Source organism: Paroedura picta, chromosome 3 (assembly GCF_049243985.1).
Source record: "Paroedura picta isolate Pp20150507F chromosome 3, Ppicta_v3.0, whole genome shotgun sequence".
Taxonomy (NCBI): domain Eukaryota; kingdom Metazoa; phylum Chordata; class Lepidosauria; order Squamata; family Gekkonidae; genus Paroedura; species Paroedura picta.
Window position 1 is genome coordinate 21142967 of NC_135371.1, and position 13847 is coordinate 21156813.

General features: G+C 44.4%; 1 protein-coding gene across 3 annotated transcripts in view; it reads right to left on the minus strand.

The window, feature by feature from the left end:
- Positions 1 to 5568: 5568 nt before the first annotated feature.
- The window catches only part of PRICKLE2 (prickle planar cell polarity protein 2), a 319076-nt gene continuing 310797 nt past the window's right edge, over positions 5569 to 13847 (minus strand). For all 3 annotated transcript variants that reach the window (XM_077325062.1, XM_077325064.1, XM_077325063.1), the window contains one exon: positions 5569 to 8457. In XM_077325062.1, the coding sequence (XP_077181177.1) occupies positions 7589 to 8457 (869 nt within the window). In that variant the 3' untranslated portion in view covers positions 5569 to 7588. The remainder of the gene's footprint in view (positions 8458 to 13847) is intronic.

The window sequence follows — 13847 nt, forward strand, 5'->3', positions numbered from 1 at the left end:
CCAAGGTGGTACTGCTCATGTATGCACTTATGCTCAGGATTGTGCCATAGATGGCTAGAATGGCTAAGATTACATGAACAATCGCTCTTCAGATGAATTCCAGGAACTCTGGAGCTATTATATCGAATATCTAGGTCAGGGGTGGGCAAACTGTGGCCCTCCAGATGTCCATGGGCTACAATTCCCATGAGCAAATTCTGGCAGGGGCTCATGGGAATTGTAGTCCGTGGACATCTGGAGGGCCACAGTTTGCCCACCCCTGATCTAAGTAGTTAGTTAAGGAATGTATTAGAAGATGGCAAGGCTTAATGGATTATATTCTATGTTTTATGTCTTTTTTCTTATTTTCTCTTCTCTCTGCTCTATGTAAACTTCAATGAAAGCTGGTTTTACCAACACCTTAAAAAGAAAAAGACAAAAAAAGGGTTGTGCCATAAATGACCACACGGAAATTGCAGTTAACCCTAGAGGTCAGTTAACCAGGCCAGTCTTCAGTTTTTCAACCCTGCTCCCCACATTTATCAACATGATCCTTTCAGGGCTGCCGAGGCGGTTTGCGAGCCCAGAACAAACAGCTCCTCCCGAGAAACAAGACCCTGAGAATATTTGTGGGGCTCTTGGTTAGCTGAACTCATCCCCTCCTTGGCCCCTGTCACAGAGATGGTGAAAAGTGCCTGTTAAGTCACCGACGACTTATGGCGGCTGTTTTTAAGCCAAGAGACAAAACAGAGGTCGTTGCTGCTGCCTGGCTTGCTGGAACAACCTTGAACGTCATAGAATCATAGAATAATAGAGTTGGAAGGGACCTCATGGGTCATCTAGTCCAACCCCCTGCACTATGCAGGACACTCACATCCCTATCACTCATCTACTGTAACCTGCCACCCCTTTGCCTTCACAGAATCAGCCTCTCCGTCAGATGGCTATCTAGCCTCTGTTTAAAAATTTCCAAAGATGGAGAACCCACCACCTCCCGAGGAAGCCTGTTCCACCGAGAACCCGCTCTGTCAGGAACTTCTTCCAGATGTTTAGATGGAATTTCTTTTGAATTAATTTCATCCCATTCCATGATGACTTCCCATTCAAGTATTCGCCAGGACTAGCCAGGCCAGGAGCCTTGACACAGTGGCTCCTCCTGTTCTTTCTCCCAGCCAGCCTTTAGTACAACTGTAAATTTGTTTATTCTACCCACATTCTTCACCCCATTAATAATTTTTACACATCTCTCATGTCTTCCCTTAAGCTGTCTTTTTTTTTTAGCCTAAAAAGTCCCAAACGTTACAGCCTTCCCTAATAAGAAAGCTTCTCTAACTTTGTAGTTATCTTGGTTTCTACTAATTTACTGGGAACAGATGTAAGACTAATTGCTCTGCAATTTCCTGGATTCCTTCTGGGCCCCTTTTTAAAAATTGGAATGACATTTGCTATTTCCCAGTCATCCAGAAAAGATGCCAGTTTTGGCAACAACTTACATATACTTGTTAGTAGGTCGACAGTTTCATACTTGAATTCTTTCAATATCCTTGGGTGCATGCCAGCTGGACCTGCAGATGTTAGTCTTCAGTTTGCCTACCAGTCCTGGAGTTCATGTCAATATGACCTAGTTCTTCAGACACCTGCCCCCAAAGTGTGGTGACCATTGCTGCTTCACTAACTCTGGAGGAATAGGTCAAGAGGGTAGCTAGCCAGGCATTTTTCCATCTTCACCAGGCTCGGCTACTAGCACCCTCCCTGTCCTCCGAACACCTGGCCACAGTGATCCATGCGAATAGATTTTTGTAACTCACTTTATGCGGGCCTGCCCTTGGGCTTGATCTGGAAACTGCAGCTGGTTCAAAATGTAGCTGCTAGGGTCCTAAAGGGAACACCTTTGAGGGTCCATATGCTGCCAGTTGCTGCCCGGATCCGGTTCAAGGATTCAGTTTTAACCTTTAAGACCCTACGTGGTCTGGAACTTGCATATCTGAGAGACCGCCTGTTGCCCTATGCCCACCACAGGACTTTACGCTCTACGGGCACTAATTTGTTGGTCATTCCCAGCCCCAGGGAAGCACATCTGGTCTTGACCAGGGCCAGGGCCAGGGCCAGGGCCTTTTCGGACTTGGCCCCTACCTGGTGGAATGAGCTCCCAGAGGAGCTGCAGGAGCTTTCAGCATTCTGCAGGGCCTGCAAAACAGAGCTCTTCCACCAAGTCTATGGTTGAGTCCGGCGCAACAAGGAAGATCTATATGGCCCCCCCTCCCAGGATATAGTGGTCTGAATGGCAGCTTGCGGGTTCCATCTGTGCCCCTCTTCCCATGCCCTCTAGGAGATTGGAGGGGGAGGGGATGGATAGCTGTAGTGAGTTGGGTTTTTCTACTGTATCTTTCTATTATTGTATTGGGTGGATTATGTCTTGTTTTTATGTCTGGGGTTTTTATGGGGATTTTATAAGAGCCTCTTGTGGTGCAAGGTGGTAAGACAGCCAACATGCTGTCTAAAGCTCTGACCATGAGGCTGGGAGATTGATCCCAGCAGCCGGCTCAAGGTTGACTCAGCCTTCCATCCTTCCGAGGTCGGTAAAATGAGTACCCAGCTTGCTGGGGGGTAAACGGTAATGACTGGGAAAGGCACTGGCAAACCACCCTGTATTGAGTCTGCCAAGAAAACTATAGAGGGCGTCACCGCAGACATAAAATGCTTATTGTTTGCCTTACCATTTGGTCCTCAAATTCTCTCCCCCCCCTTTTTTTTTGCTTACCTTATTGTCAACCCATATTTGTTTTGCCAGACCTTGTGTTCTTTTGTGTTCACAATGATTGGGAAAATCTTCCTTCTTTTAAAAGGAGCCTTATGTCTTTTATGGCTTCCTTGACCTGTCTTGTTAACCATGCAGAGACTGTTCCTGATTATTATGCATTCCATCTCGGCCTTGATCAGCATAATTTTAGTTTCCAGACATCCAGGATTCCCCGTTTTAACTTTCTTTTGACTACTCCTATCATTTTAGTAATGTTATTTCTTTCGAAATCAAGTGTGATTATTTTGGATCCGGGGGCACAAGTGCTGAATTTAGTATCATTGTAGTCACATTTCCTAGTCAATGCAACAATATGTACATCTTGCAACAGGTCTCAAGCCCCCTTAGAATCCAGTTTGCAGTTGCTACACCTCTAGGTGACTCTGTGACCAACTGGTCCAGTGATCATTTAGAACGCCGAAAAAGCTTTGTTTCTACTACATCACCCAACACATTAGTCCAGTCAATGTGACGAGAGATTCATAGACTGACTTACAGAGACTTGTGGTCAAGAAAGTGCTTAGCTTTGAATTTGGAAGCCTTCGTTTTCTATTAGACCAGACCTGTTTTCTAAGCAGTTGTTCAAATCCGAGAAAGCTGATAAGAGCCAGAGAGCCTCTGTTCTGGCACAACTCATCACCCAGGATTATAACATTCTCCCCTTTATTCACCATCCTCATTTCCCATTCCATCTTGAGATCTGCTCCCTGGTTTACTTTAGGGGGATGATAGTATATCACTTTTCAGTGACTCTTCGAGCCTGGAATCTTCACCCATAGTGATTAGGTGGGGCTGTTTCTTCCTCTAATGTTTCCCGTAAGACAATACTATCTCACATAGTATCTCCCTGTCCTGCCTGTAGAGCTTATATCCATGGATAACAGTGTACTAATGAGGTGTCTGAAATACCTATACTGTTATTTAGCACCAACCATTCCAGCTCCCCAATCTTGGGTCAGAAGCTTCTGGCATTGACATTCAGGCCCCTGGCCCTTGTTTTACCTTCTAGGGGCCTGCACATCCCTTGGCCTTTTGGGTTCGTCACATGACCCTCCTTTAGAACCCAATTCTCATTCTCAGTTTCCAGGCCTCTCTCATCAATATTTTCCAAACCATTTTTGGAGATCAGTTATTCCAGACCAGAGGCCCTCTGGGTCTTATCAGCTTTCTCAGATTTGCACAACTATTTAGAAAATGGGGATTTCCCCAATCCATTAGACACTGAAGGTTTTCAAATTCACTACTAAGCACTTTTTTTTTTGGGGGGGGGACGGGTCCCTGAAAGTCAGGCTCTGAATCATTCTGGCATATGTTGATTAACACCAATTAACAGTCGGTCCCCAAGTATATAATTTGAAGGAGTAATTATACATAATCATTGTCAATTACAGGCTACCAATAAGGTATTATGCATATGTACTCCTCTCTTAGATACAAAGCATTCCTTTGGTTATCTGTAGAAGACAGGGAAATCATACAAGAATTTTAGATTGTGGTCCCCAGATCACTTATGTGTGAATAATTTCTTGAGAATATGTATGTCAAAAAATCTTATCACTTTCATTAATTATCGAAGTATCAAATGCATGTCAGGCTGAGACCAACAGAGCTAAGTGACTAAGTGCTAAAATTCAACGCTTTGCATTTTTTTGAATGGAAAACTGTTTCATAAATACATTTTAATAATTGCTTTCGAAGGGACTCCATTGGTGCCTCTGACAGTTAATTTTGTGAGTTTAAGACAGCCTTTCTCAACTTTTCTACCATTGAAAAACTGCCGAAACATTCTTCATGCTTTGGGAAAGCCCAGAAGTGGGCCAGTTGTGCCAAATATGGTTGGGAAGCATAGCTGTGTTCATGTCTGTCCTTAGCCCCTCCCCTTCCCCACCCCCTACAGGCCCATCATTGGCCACTTGGGGGTGTGGGTGGGTGGGTAGGCTGACTTAACCATATATGGCCATATTACCCGATAAATGTTTAACACATTTTTAAAAATACATTAAAAATCCACTAACTTCCACCCATTCAGGAAACCTTTCCAGGGGCATCCAGAAACTCCAGGGCTTCACAAAACCCTGGTTGGAAAAGTCTGTTTTAAGATCTTGATGTAGGTTTAAAAACTGCTTAACATTGCCGTCATATGAAAGATTCCCCTTTACAAACGCAATAAGCCATACCGAAATAACGGTGTGTCTTGTGACATCTTAAAGAAGAATGTATTGTGGCATAATAGAATGTTGTGTAAGGAGTAGTTCACATCTACTCTGACTGAATCATTTAATGTGCTGAACGTCGATGAAAACAACATCAAGCCCAAGATACAATGTAACATATCTGTCCCTGGATTGCTTGCATTTCTGGCCTCATGTTGTAGTAATTTTTCCTCTCACCACCTTTCTGCTGTTGGTAGCCATGTCTATTTACAGATCAGTGCAAGTCATAGCTGGGAAGGGGCCTGTGGGGTGAAGCAGTGAATGATCAGACTAGGATCTGGAGGACCCAGGTTCGAATTCCCAGTCCGCCACGGAAGCTTGCTGGGTGACCTTGGGCCACCTCAGCCTAACCTACCTCACACAGGGTTGTTGTTAGGATAAAATGGAGGAGAGGAGAACAAGGTAAGCCATGTTGGGGAAATGAAGTGTGACAGTGTGGTGAATACTAAATAAAGAAAGAAAACAAGAGACAACCCTTAACAAGAACAAAATGGATAGAAGTTTTCTTTTCTTAAACAGCCCTCCCCAATTTTCTTTTCATTCTGTTTGGATCATTCACCCCAGTCGGAAAAGACTTTATACCTTGTGTCAGTTCTTTGCTTTTTCTTTATTATTATTATTTTTTAGAAAAATCATAATCATCACATTCTCCTTATGCACAACGAAATCAATCTCCTAGCTGTGCTATGGATACATCCATGTCTGAAACCTCCTCCTGAGCCCCCCGTTTTCCAAAAGGCAAGGTCGTTCTTTCCCCCCCAGCAACACAGCAATGTCGATCCAAGGCCTGGTTTATTGCGGGCTGGAGCGAACTCAAAAGCCCTGCTTCTTTCGGTCTCCCTGGCGAGCCAGGGCCCTCGGGCCGGGCTGGAATTCCCCTCATACCAATGTGTAGCCTGCCATTTACTCCAGTCGATCCTGACTTGAACAGCATCCTCAAGATCCCCAAAGAGCTGTGCACAGGTGTCGTAAGCCGGCAAGAGCCCATTCCGCTAGGGACTACTGAAACCTGTTTTATGGCCCCTACAGTAAAAACAGCCAAAAAAAGAAGGGGGGGGTGGGGAAAGAGAGTTGCCTTCAGTCCCACTGTCCCATCTGGAAACAATACAGAACACGTCTTGAGGCCAACCTCCCAATTGTTAAAAAGCATACAGAGAATAAGAAGTCACATCCACCGTAGCACACAGTACATTGTTGAGTCCTATGTATATAACTACCATGTTGAAGCCTTTTGTCGATTGGTTTTAGTCCCAAAAGAGATGGACTCCGCTCTGCTCGGAGGATATGCTCTTCAAACTGCTGTCGTAATGGGTTTGAAGTGTATATCTCCCACGGGTCGACTTTTAAGTCTGACAGGATTAGGATGTATTCGTTTCGTTTATGGATTTCAGGAGAAGGCAGTGTTGAAGAGACCTCTTGGTAATGAGCAGCAGTGAACATATGCCAGGAAACTAGAGCACCGGAAAACGATTCTATACTTAAAACAAGTTCATGCCGACACCACACAACTGCATCATTTACAATTGTTTCGGTTCATCCCCCCCAAAGTAGTTGAAAATTTTTAGCAACTTCTGCCCTCTCTAAAGAGATGTAAAATGCCTTCTCTGACCTAGGTTCTTTGACATTTGGTGGTTATATTTATATTTTCTGTACTTGGGGGGTGGGGAAAAAGACAAACCTGCTCTTAAATTTTGTTTCAGTGATGATACAAGCCTGTATTTGAGTTTCACAGGGAGAAATCCTATGCGACTCTTCTCGGAAGTAAGTCCCATTTGATTCAACAGGGCTTATCCACCCAAAAGTGACAGGACTGCAGGTACAGGAACAGAAAATGGAGTGTTGGAAAGCTTTAAGAGCACCTTTGCAGGCCTCTCTTCGAGCACTACTACAGTAGGAAAAAGTGGATTCGTCTGGGTGGGGTGGGGTGGGGGTGGCGGCTTGTTTTTAAAGTGAAGCCTTGCGGATCCAGAACACATTTGATGGCGAAAGATAAAGGGGTTCCCAAGCTGTGCTTGTTTTATCTTCTGCCCCAAGGAATTATGGATGTGCATGAATTTCCCAGTGACTCTAAAGATACAGGTATCCTTCTGATATTACAAAATACAAAAATACTTTCTTCGATCCCTCGTTGACTTTGCATTTGCGGAACAATGTTGGAAATATCGGACCTTCCCCTGCCGTCTGGCCAGAGAGTTAACCGCCCCCCTCCAAAAAAAGGTGATGGAAATGAAAAGCAAAGAGAGGAGAGAGAATAAACTAGTAGCTAACTGCTGGTTATAGTAAACAATGACAACTAAAACATGTGGGTGACCTGGGTATTAAATGGGTGGCAGCTACTTGTGGGAAGGAGGTAAAGTTTATAACGATTACATGCTAAAATAAATTTTATCCCCCTCCTCCATCCCCAAAATAAAATGTGCAAAATATATTCACCATGCCAACAATTATGACTATTTATAGGCCCTCGTCTATGACCTTCTCTTAACGTCCCCTCTCGCCAAGACTTTTTGTTACAATGAAAAGCGTTCTAAAGACCTACAACAGTGCAAGTTGATGAAGTAATTACATTCTCCAACACTGTGTCTGGGCGACAGGGTTATGCTATGGTACAGTTTTTGCTCTTTTGCCTTTTCCTGCTGTGCAACTGTCCGCGACCACCTAGCGTGGAAGACTTAGGCATGCTGTAGGAGCCATATTTGTGGAGGAGCTCTTCACTGGTAACATACTGGAGGCGGGTGGGTTGTGGGATTGGTTCCCCGAGGAAGTAGCCTTCATTGTCAGATTCAGAAGAGGAGGAGCATGTGGAACACCAATCGTATTCGGCAAAATAGGGTCCCCATCTCTCAGTAAAGTGGTTTTGCAACGCCAGGTCCGATACAGTCCGCGGACACTGACCATAGAGGTTTCTCCGTGCACCCTGCTCCATGGTCTCCCTACAGCTTCTCTGCTGCAGGAACTGGTCATAGTCCTCCCTGGCTCGTAGAGGAGGCCTCTCTTTCACCTTAAAGCTCTGTTCACTGGTGAGGTGAAGGGCATTGTCTGAGCGGGATCGCCTTGACCGTCGGGGTCTGTGAGGGCGATAACGCCGGTCGTCCTCTCGGAGATTAGTCCGTCTGGGAGTGCGCTCACTCATGGGGGGATGTCTGGCACCTTCTTGTCCGGCCAACTTATTCCCTGGCATCCCACCTTCATAGTCGAAGCTCTGGTGCATCCTTCCACGAGGCGGTGGGTCTCTGTAACCAATGGGGTTGGCAAGATCATGCAAGTTGGCTTCCATGTCTTGATACTGTTGCGCAGAAAGTAGACTACGGACTGACTCGGCGCTTCTGAACTGAACAGAGGAATTCAGCGTTCCCATGTTGCTCAACTTCTCTGAGACATTCATCCCTGAATCTTTGCTGAGGTCAGGCATGGAAAATCGAGAGAGATGCTCTTGTCGCTTGGCACCTCCATCTGCAGAGAGACCTTTAGAGGAGAAGGAAAAAGAAAATTAAGTTTAGCCATTTCTTTCATATATTCCTAGCTCATTTCTTAAGCGGACTGGGACTTGATGTTTGAATGTGCTAAAGTGTCATGCCTCTGTGATGCCATGTGTGGTAATTTGTTGAGGTAGATGATACACAACATCAGTTATTATTTTTATTTATTATTTAGAAGATCTCCGACACTGGTGACTTGTAAAGTGATATACTCTTAATTATTAACAGATTCAGCTAAGAGCTTGGGAGGTTTTTTGGATCCAGACGGTCTGCTGGAAAAGCAAGTAACAGAGTAAAATTGTCTTTACCCTCTACTACTTCATATGGAATGGAAATTGTCCCCCTTTTTAGACTCACTTGACTTGGGTAACCTTGAGATTGGACTACTGTAATTTGAATTGTAAGGGGCTGCCCTTGAAGGCAACAAAGAACCTACAACAGGTACAGAATCTATACTGTTAGTAGGAATTAAGCATTTTGAACATATTACTCAAAGCCCAAAATCATTACATTGGTTTGACAACTTGCTTCCATCAGGGTATTAGTAATAACCATTAAAACTTTCCATGATCTGGAACTCTCATATTTGAAGGAGCACCTCTACCCATGAACACCCACAACAGAGCTCCATTTATCAGACCAGGGGTTGTTAGTGGCTCCTCCACTCAGTTTAGTGAGTGATGTCTTGGGCTTTCTCCATGAATGTTCCTGTTCTATGGAGCGGGCTTCCTGAAGGCATGAGGAAGGCTCCAGTTTTGCACACTGTGATGTGGAACTATTCTGACAGGATTTTGACAGACTGTGAGTGGAGGTCAGTTAATGGTACTTTTTATTGTATTTCTGTGACGTGAGATGTTTGCAGGTTTGAATGTTGTGAACCACTTTGGTCCTCACTGACCAGGGGACCAGAGGGATGTAAATATTTTAAATGAATACATCAAACAGGTAACCGAGAGGTTGCCACTTCTGAGAGGTGGTCCAGGGGCCTGGAACTGTAAACCTGTATGATGGCAACCCAACTGCTCCTGTTTCCCCTGCTGTACTGTCAAGCTTGCTGATGAGGTCTGAGAGACTTCCACAATTACCTCAGACCTGTTCCATATTAATCCAAGTTAAGAAATTCCTGGAGATTTAGGGAAGGGGCCTGGAGAGAGCAGCGTTCGGGGACCTCCATGGAGGTATCATGGCATTAGGGTTGCCAACCAGGTGGGGACTGAGGATCTCTCACTATTACAACTGATCTCCAGACAACAGAAATCAGTACCCTTGGAGACAATGGCTGCTTTGGAGGGTGGACTCTGTGGCATTGTACCGTGTGGAGGTCCCTTCCCTGCCCCAAACTCCACCATCCCCAGGTCTACCCCCCCTCAATCACTAGGTATTTCCCAACCCATAGCTGGCAACCCTAAATGTCAGAGTCTACCTTCCAAGGCAGCCATTCATTCAGGGGGATGTGATCTCTTTGGTCTGGACATCAATTGTTTTTCCAGGAGATCTCCAGGCCCCACCAGGAGGCTGGCAACCCTACTCAAAGGGGTTGTGTTTCAGTAGTTTTCACAATCATGTAATATTTTCAGCTTCCACAAATCATTCAGGCAAACATTTTTATGGAAATCTGAAAATTCAGCTTTCAAGTGAAAATTCCGGTCCCACAACTTGGAAACAGATAACCATATTGGCACATTAAACAGCAATACTGCATCAAAAATCACAGGCCTATCTCTTTTCTCATCAGTATGGACACATTAGTGGATGCTTAAGAATACAGCATTTCTATACTCCTGAAACAGACCACCCCCCATGCACACACACACCCTTTTCTGGATATATATGTTTTTTCAAGCTTTCCCAGTAAAAATTGAACATTCCCATAACTAGGCTTACACCAAGCCAAAAATCTACTCCTTTAGCAGACTGTGGTTTGGATCCACCAGACTATTTCCACAGATAGAAGAATGTCTGCTAACAGAGCAAAACATTACCTCCCCCCCCCCCACACACACACCTGCTTCAACCCTAAATGCAATCCATAATGTTGTTTCTTGGGGCAGGATCCACTGTCCCCCTGGATCAGTATTTTAGGAGGCATTGTGGGCGGCAGTGGGAGGGGGCATTGCGGATTTGTTCCACAAGCAGAAATCTCTCAAAATGTGGAAATGCTATGGTAGATCCAAGCCAAAATGTAGAACTTCAACATCAACAATAAAAATAACACTAAAACCCTGTACTTTAAAATTTTGTATATTCATGCATATCATTAAGACTTCTAGAAAGCTATGTGAGAATGTTCATATGAAAGTTCAAGTGGGGGGGGGAGACCATTTCTCTTGCTCTTTTTGATGAAATAACTTAGTATAGCTACTTTCTGCATTTTGCTCTTTTTTTTTTTTGCCATGGACAGACAATTTATTTTAGAGAGAGAGAAATGCAGGATCCTGTAGGAAAGCCATCTAATTTATTGCACAAATAAATGTCCAGCGTAAGCTTTATGAGTAGAAAGAACTGTCGGGCGATGAAAGATGAAAGGAGAAATGGAGAGCCATGTAACATATGGCCTGCAGAATGTACAGAGCCTCCAAGATATCTTTATTAATCCCAAAGTTTTGCTAAGGCTGTCACAGTCTCTCCTAATTTCCTTACAGTACGTAGCTCTCACACCTCTGAAGAGCAGCATGAAAATCTGCTTACCAACCGTAAAGAAAAGGGGCTTCTAACAGTGCAACCCTAAGCAGAGTCACACCTTTCAAGACCACCGAAGTCAATTGGTTTCGAAGGGTGGGTCTGCTTAGGACAGCACTTTTAACAGAAATCTACAGCAGACGTGCTGAACTCTAGGGCTGTCCATCTGCAGCATGTGCTCCATCTTTTGTGGACTGGCAGGGGTTTTGACTTTCCCGTCTTTCTACGAAATCTACCGGAAGATTTCTGCATGCGCTAGAGTCCTTGAGCAAGGTGAAAGGGAAAAAAACAAGGGTGTCCCTTGAACTGTTAACCACAATGTCTTCTGAACCAATGCTCTGTTCGTTAAGGACCCTGGCAAGCAATTTCAGGGAGGGAAGTGCTAGGTGTTGCACAGGATCATGCATAAACAGAGTTGCAGGAAGTCTGTACCCGTTTCTACTCAAGCATCTCTGCACCCAAGAGGATGGGTTTATGTGAGCCATCAGAATGTATGAACAAGAGAGGGTCTCAGAAGGGCAGGACAGCTTGTACTTTCAGTGGGCTATGCATCTTGGGAACAAACCTGATGAAATTTGCATCCCTGATGGAATTCGTAACAAGGAAGGCATTATGCACTTTTTGTCACAGGCTTGATTTAAAGGTGGCACCAGCGGGCAAGAAGAAGGGACTCTGTCTGCACCAGAATTTTGTTTAAAATGGGTGTGGAGCAGCTACCTATGTGATATTAGAGAACCATGATTAGCCCAAGCTGGCTGCATGTGCAGGAGGAGTGAGAACTCAAACCAGATTAGAAGTTTGCGCTCCTAACTACTACACCAAGCTGGCTCCTAAATCACAGTATCAGTCTTGTTAACAAAAAATTGTAATTGGGTGTGTGTGTGATTCTCTGTGGCAGAAGAGTTTTTTCTTGTCCAGGAGAGGGCAGTGCTGCACAGACACACAAGGGACGAGGGACTGTCCATGCTAGCACCGTTTTTACAATACCCCTTGGAATAAGTTTGGAGATGGAATGCTCACGTCTAATAATAATGGGTTTTGCCTAATCTGCCTGCTATTTGGCAAACCTCCAGGTATTTCCAAACCCAGAGCTGGCAACCCAACCGTTTGGTCAAGTTAGATCACAGTCAGGCATCTGCAAATCCTTCCTAGAGGTGAATCCAGGATCCAGCAATGTCATGCATGCAGTAGGATCTCCCTTGAAAGAGCCATGTGGGAAAGCAAAATATTAGTCCAGAAGCTATGCACAGACTCAAAAGCACTTTTCACTTTTTTCCCCCCCCAAGGAGGGACATAAATATTAATAAGGCCTTGTTTGGGTCATAAAAAAGTAAGGCTGTCAACCAGGATCTTTTAGCTGATTAACTGTTTGGCTCTTAACTGATTAAATTTACATGTATTACATGCTGCCACATCTCAGTAAAGGTGATTTCCCTGAAGATTCTGAATGAGGGTGACAGATTTTCTTTACATTTTAATTTAAATGCAAAAATAAAGGATGAGCAATCATTCATCCTTCAGCACAGCAGTGTTTTCAAATCTGATAACTTTTGGCAATCTTTTCCCTGTCTACTTGGTTGCATAAAAGGCTGCATAGGATTTGGGCACACGTTCCGAGGCTGTGGTTCACAGTGGGTGGGTTGGGGACCTCTGGGAGGGTCTGCACATCCATCCAGCTTGGGCAGGTTCCTTCTTTCCCCCATCTGTGCCTTTCCTCTTCACCCCAAGGTGGCCATTCCTTCTCCAACTCCCTGCTGGTCCAGCTACCAGTTGGGCTTCATCTTCCAGCAGGCAGTGTTGGACCATCCTTGGTTGGAGGCCTTCAAGTGTGTACCAACCCAGGCAGGGCTGCTTACCTAACTGTGAGGAGAACCTCTCCTCATGGGAGAGGTTTCCTTGGAAAAGGCATACCAGTTCCCATCACTCACCACTTCCTCTCTCTGGTGACACATGGAAATGCCTTTGTCTAGAACAGGGGTAGTCAACATGTGGTCCTCCAGATGTTCATGGACTACAATTCCCATGAGCAAACGCTGGCAGAACATCTGTGGATTCTCCCTGCAAGGAACATTTTGTATCATACTTCACTCATTGTATGTGTTGGGTTCAGATACTATGAGTATGTTTAGGCTGCAACTTACAACTTAAAAGCAAAATAAATAAGCATCCCACAATTGTTCTCTCAGGGCTGAAAGCTCATGGGGCACCCAAGCAAATACCAACAAATACAGACTTATAGAGACAGATGAAGTTTTATTCTGGGTGTAAGCTTCCATTTGCATGCACACTTCTTTCGATACAAAGAGGACAGTCTAGGCAGCTACACCAATGACTCTATGCTATACAAACACATGAAGCTTTCTTATACTGTATCAAGTCACTGGACTCTTCTGCCTACCCTTCATTCATTCATTCCCTTTATTGGCATGCCAAAGCATTGCAACATGTAAGTGAGAAAAAGTCAAACAACTGGAGATATACATTAACAACAACAGAACAATTGCAGTATGCTAAAAGAACTTAGTTCTAGCGTTTAGAACTTACACCAAAATTTTTGCAACCATGGATGTAATTTCAGGTGAACAGTCACTTAATAAGTATCGTGATGCACTTTCCCCATTTAGAAATCCTTTAGAATACAATAAAGGGAGAAGTTCTTCACAAAGAACCTCACGAAGCTGGCAAACTACAATGATG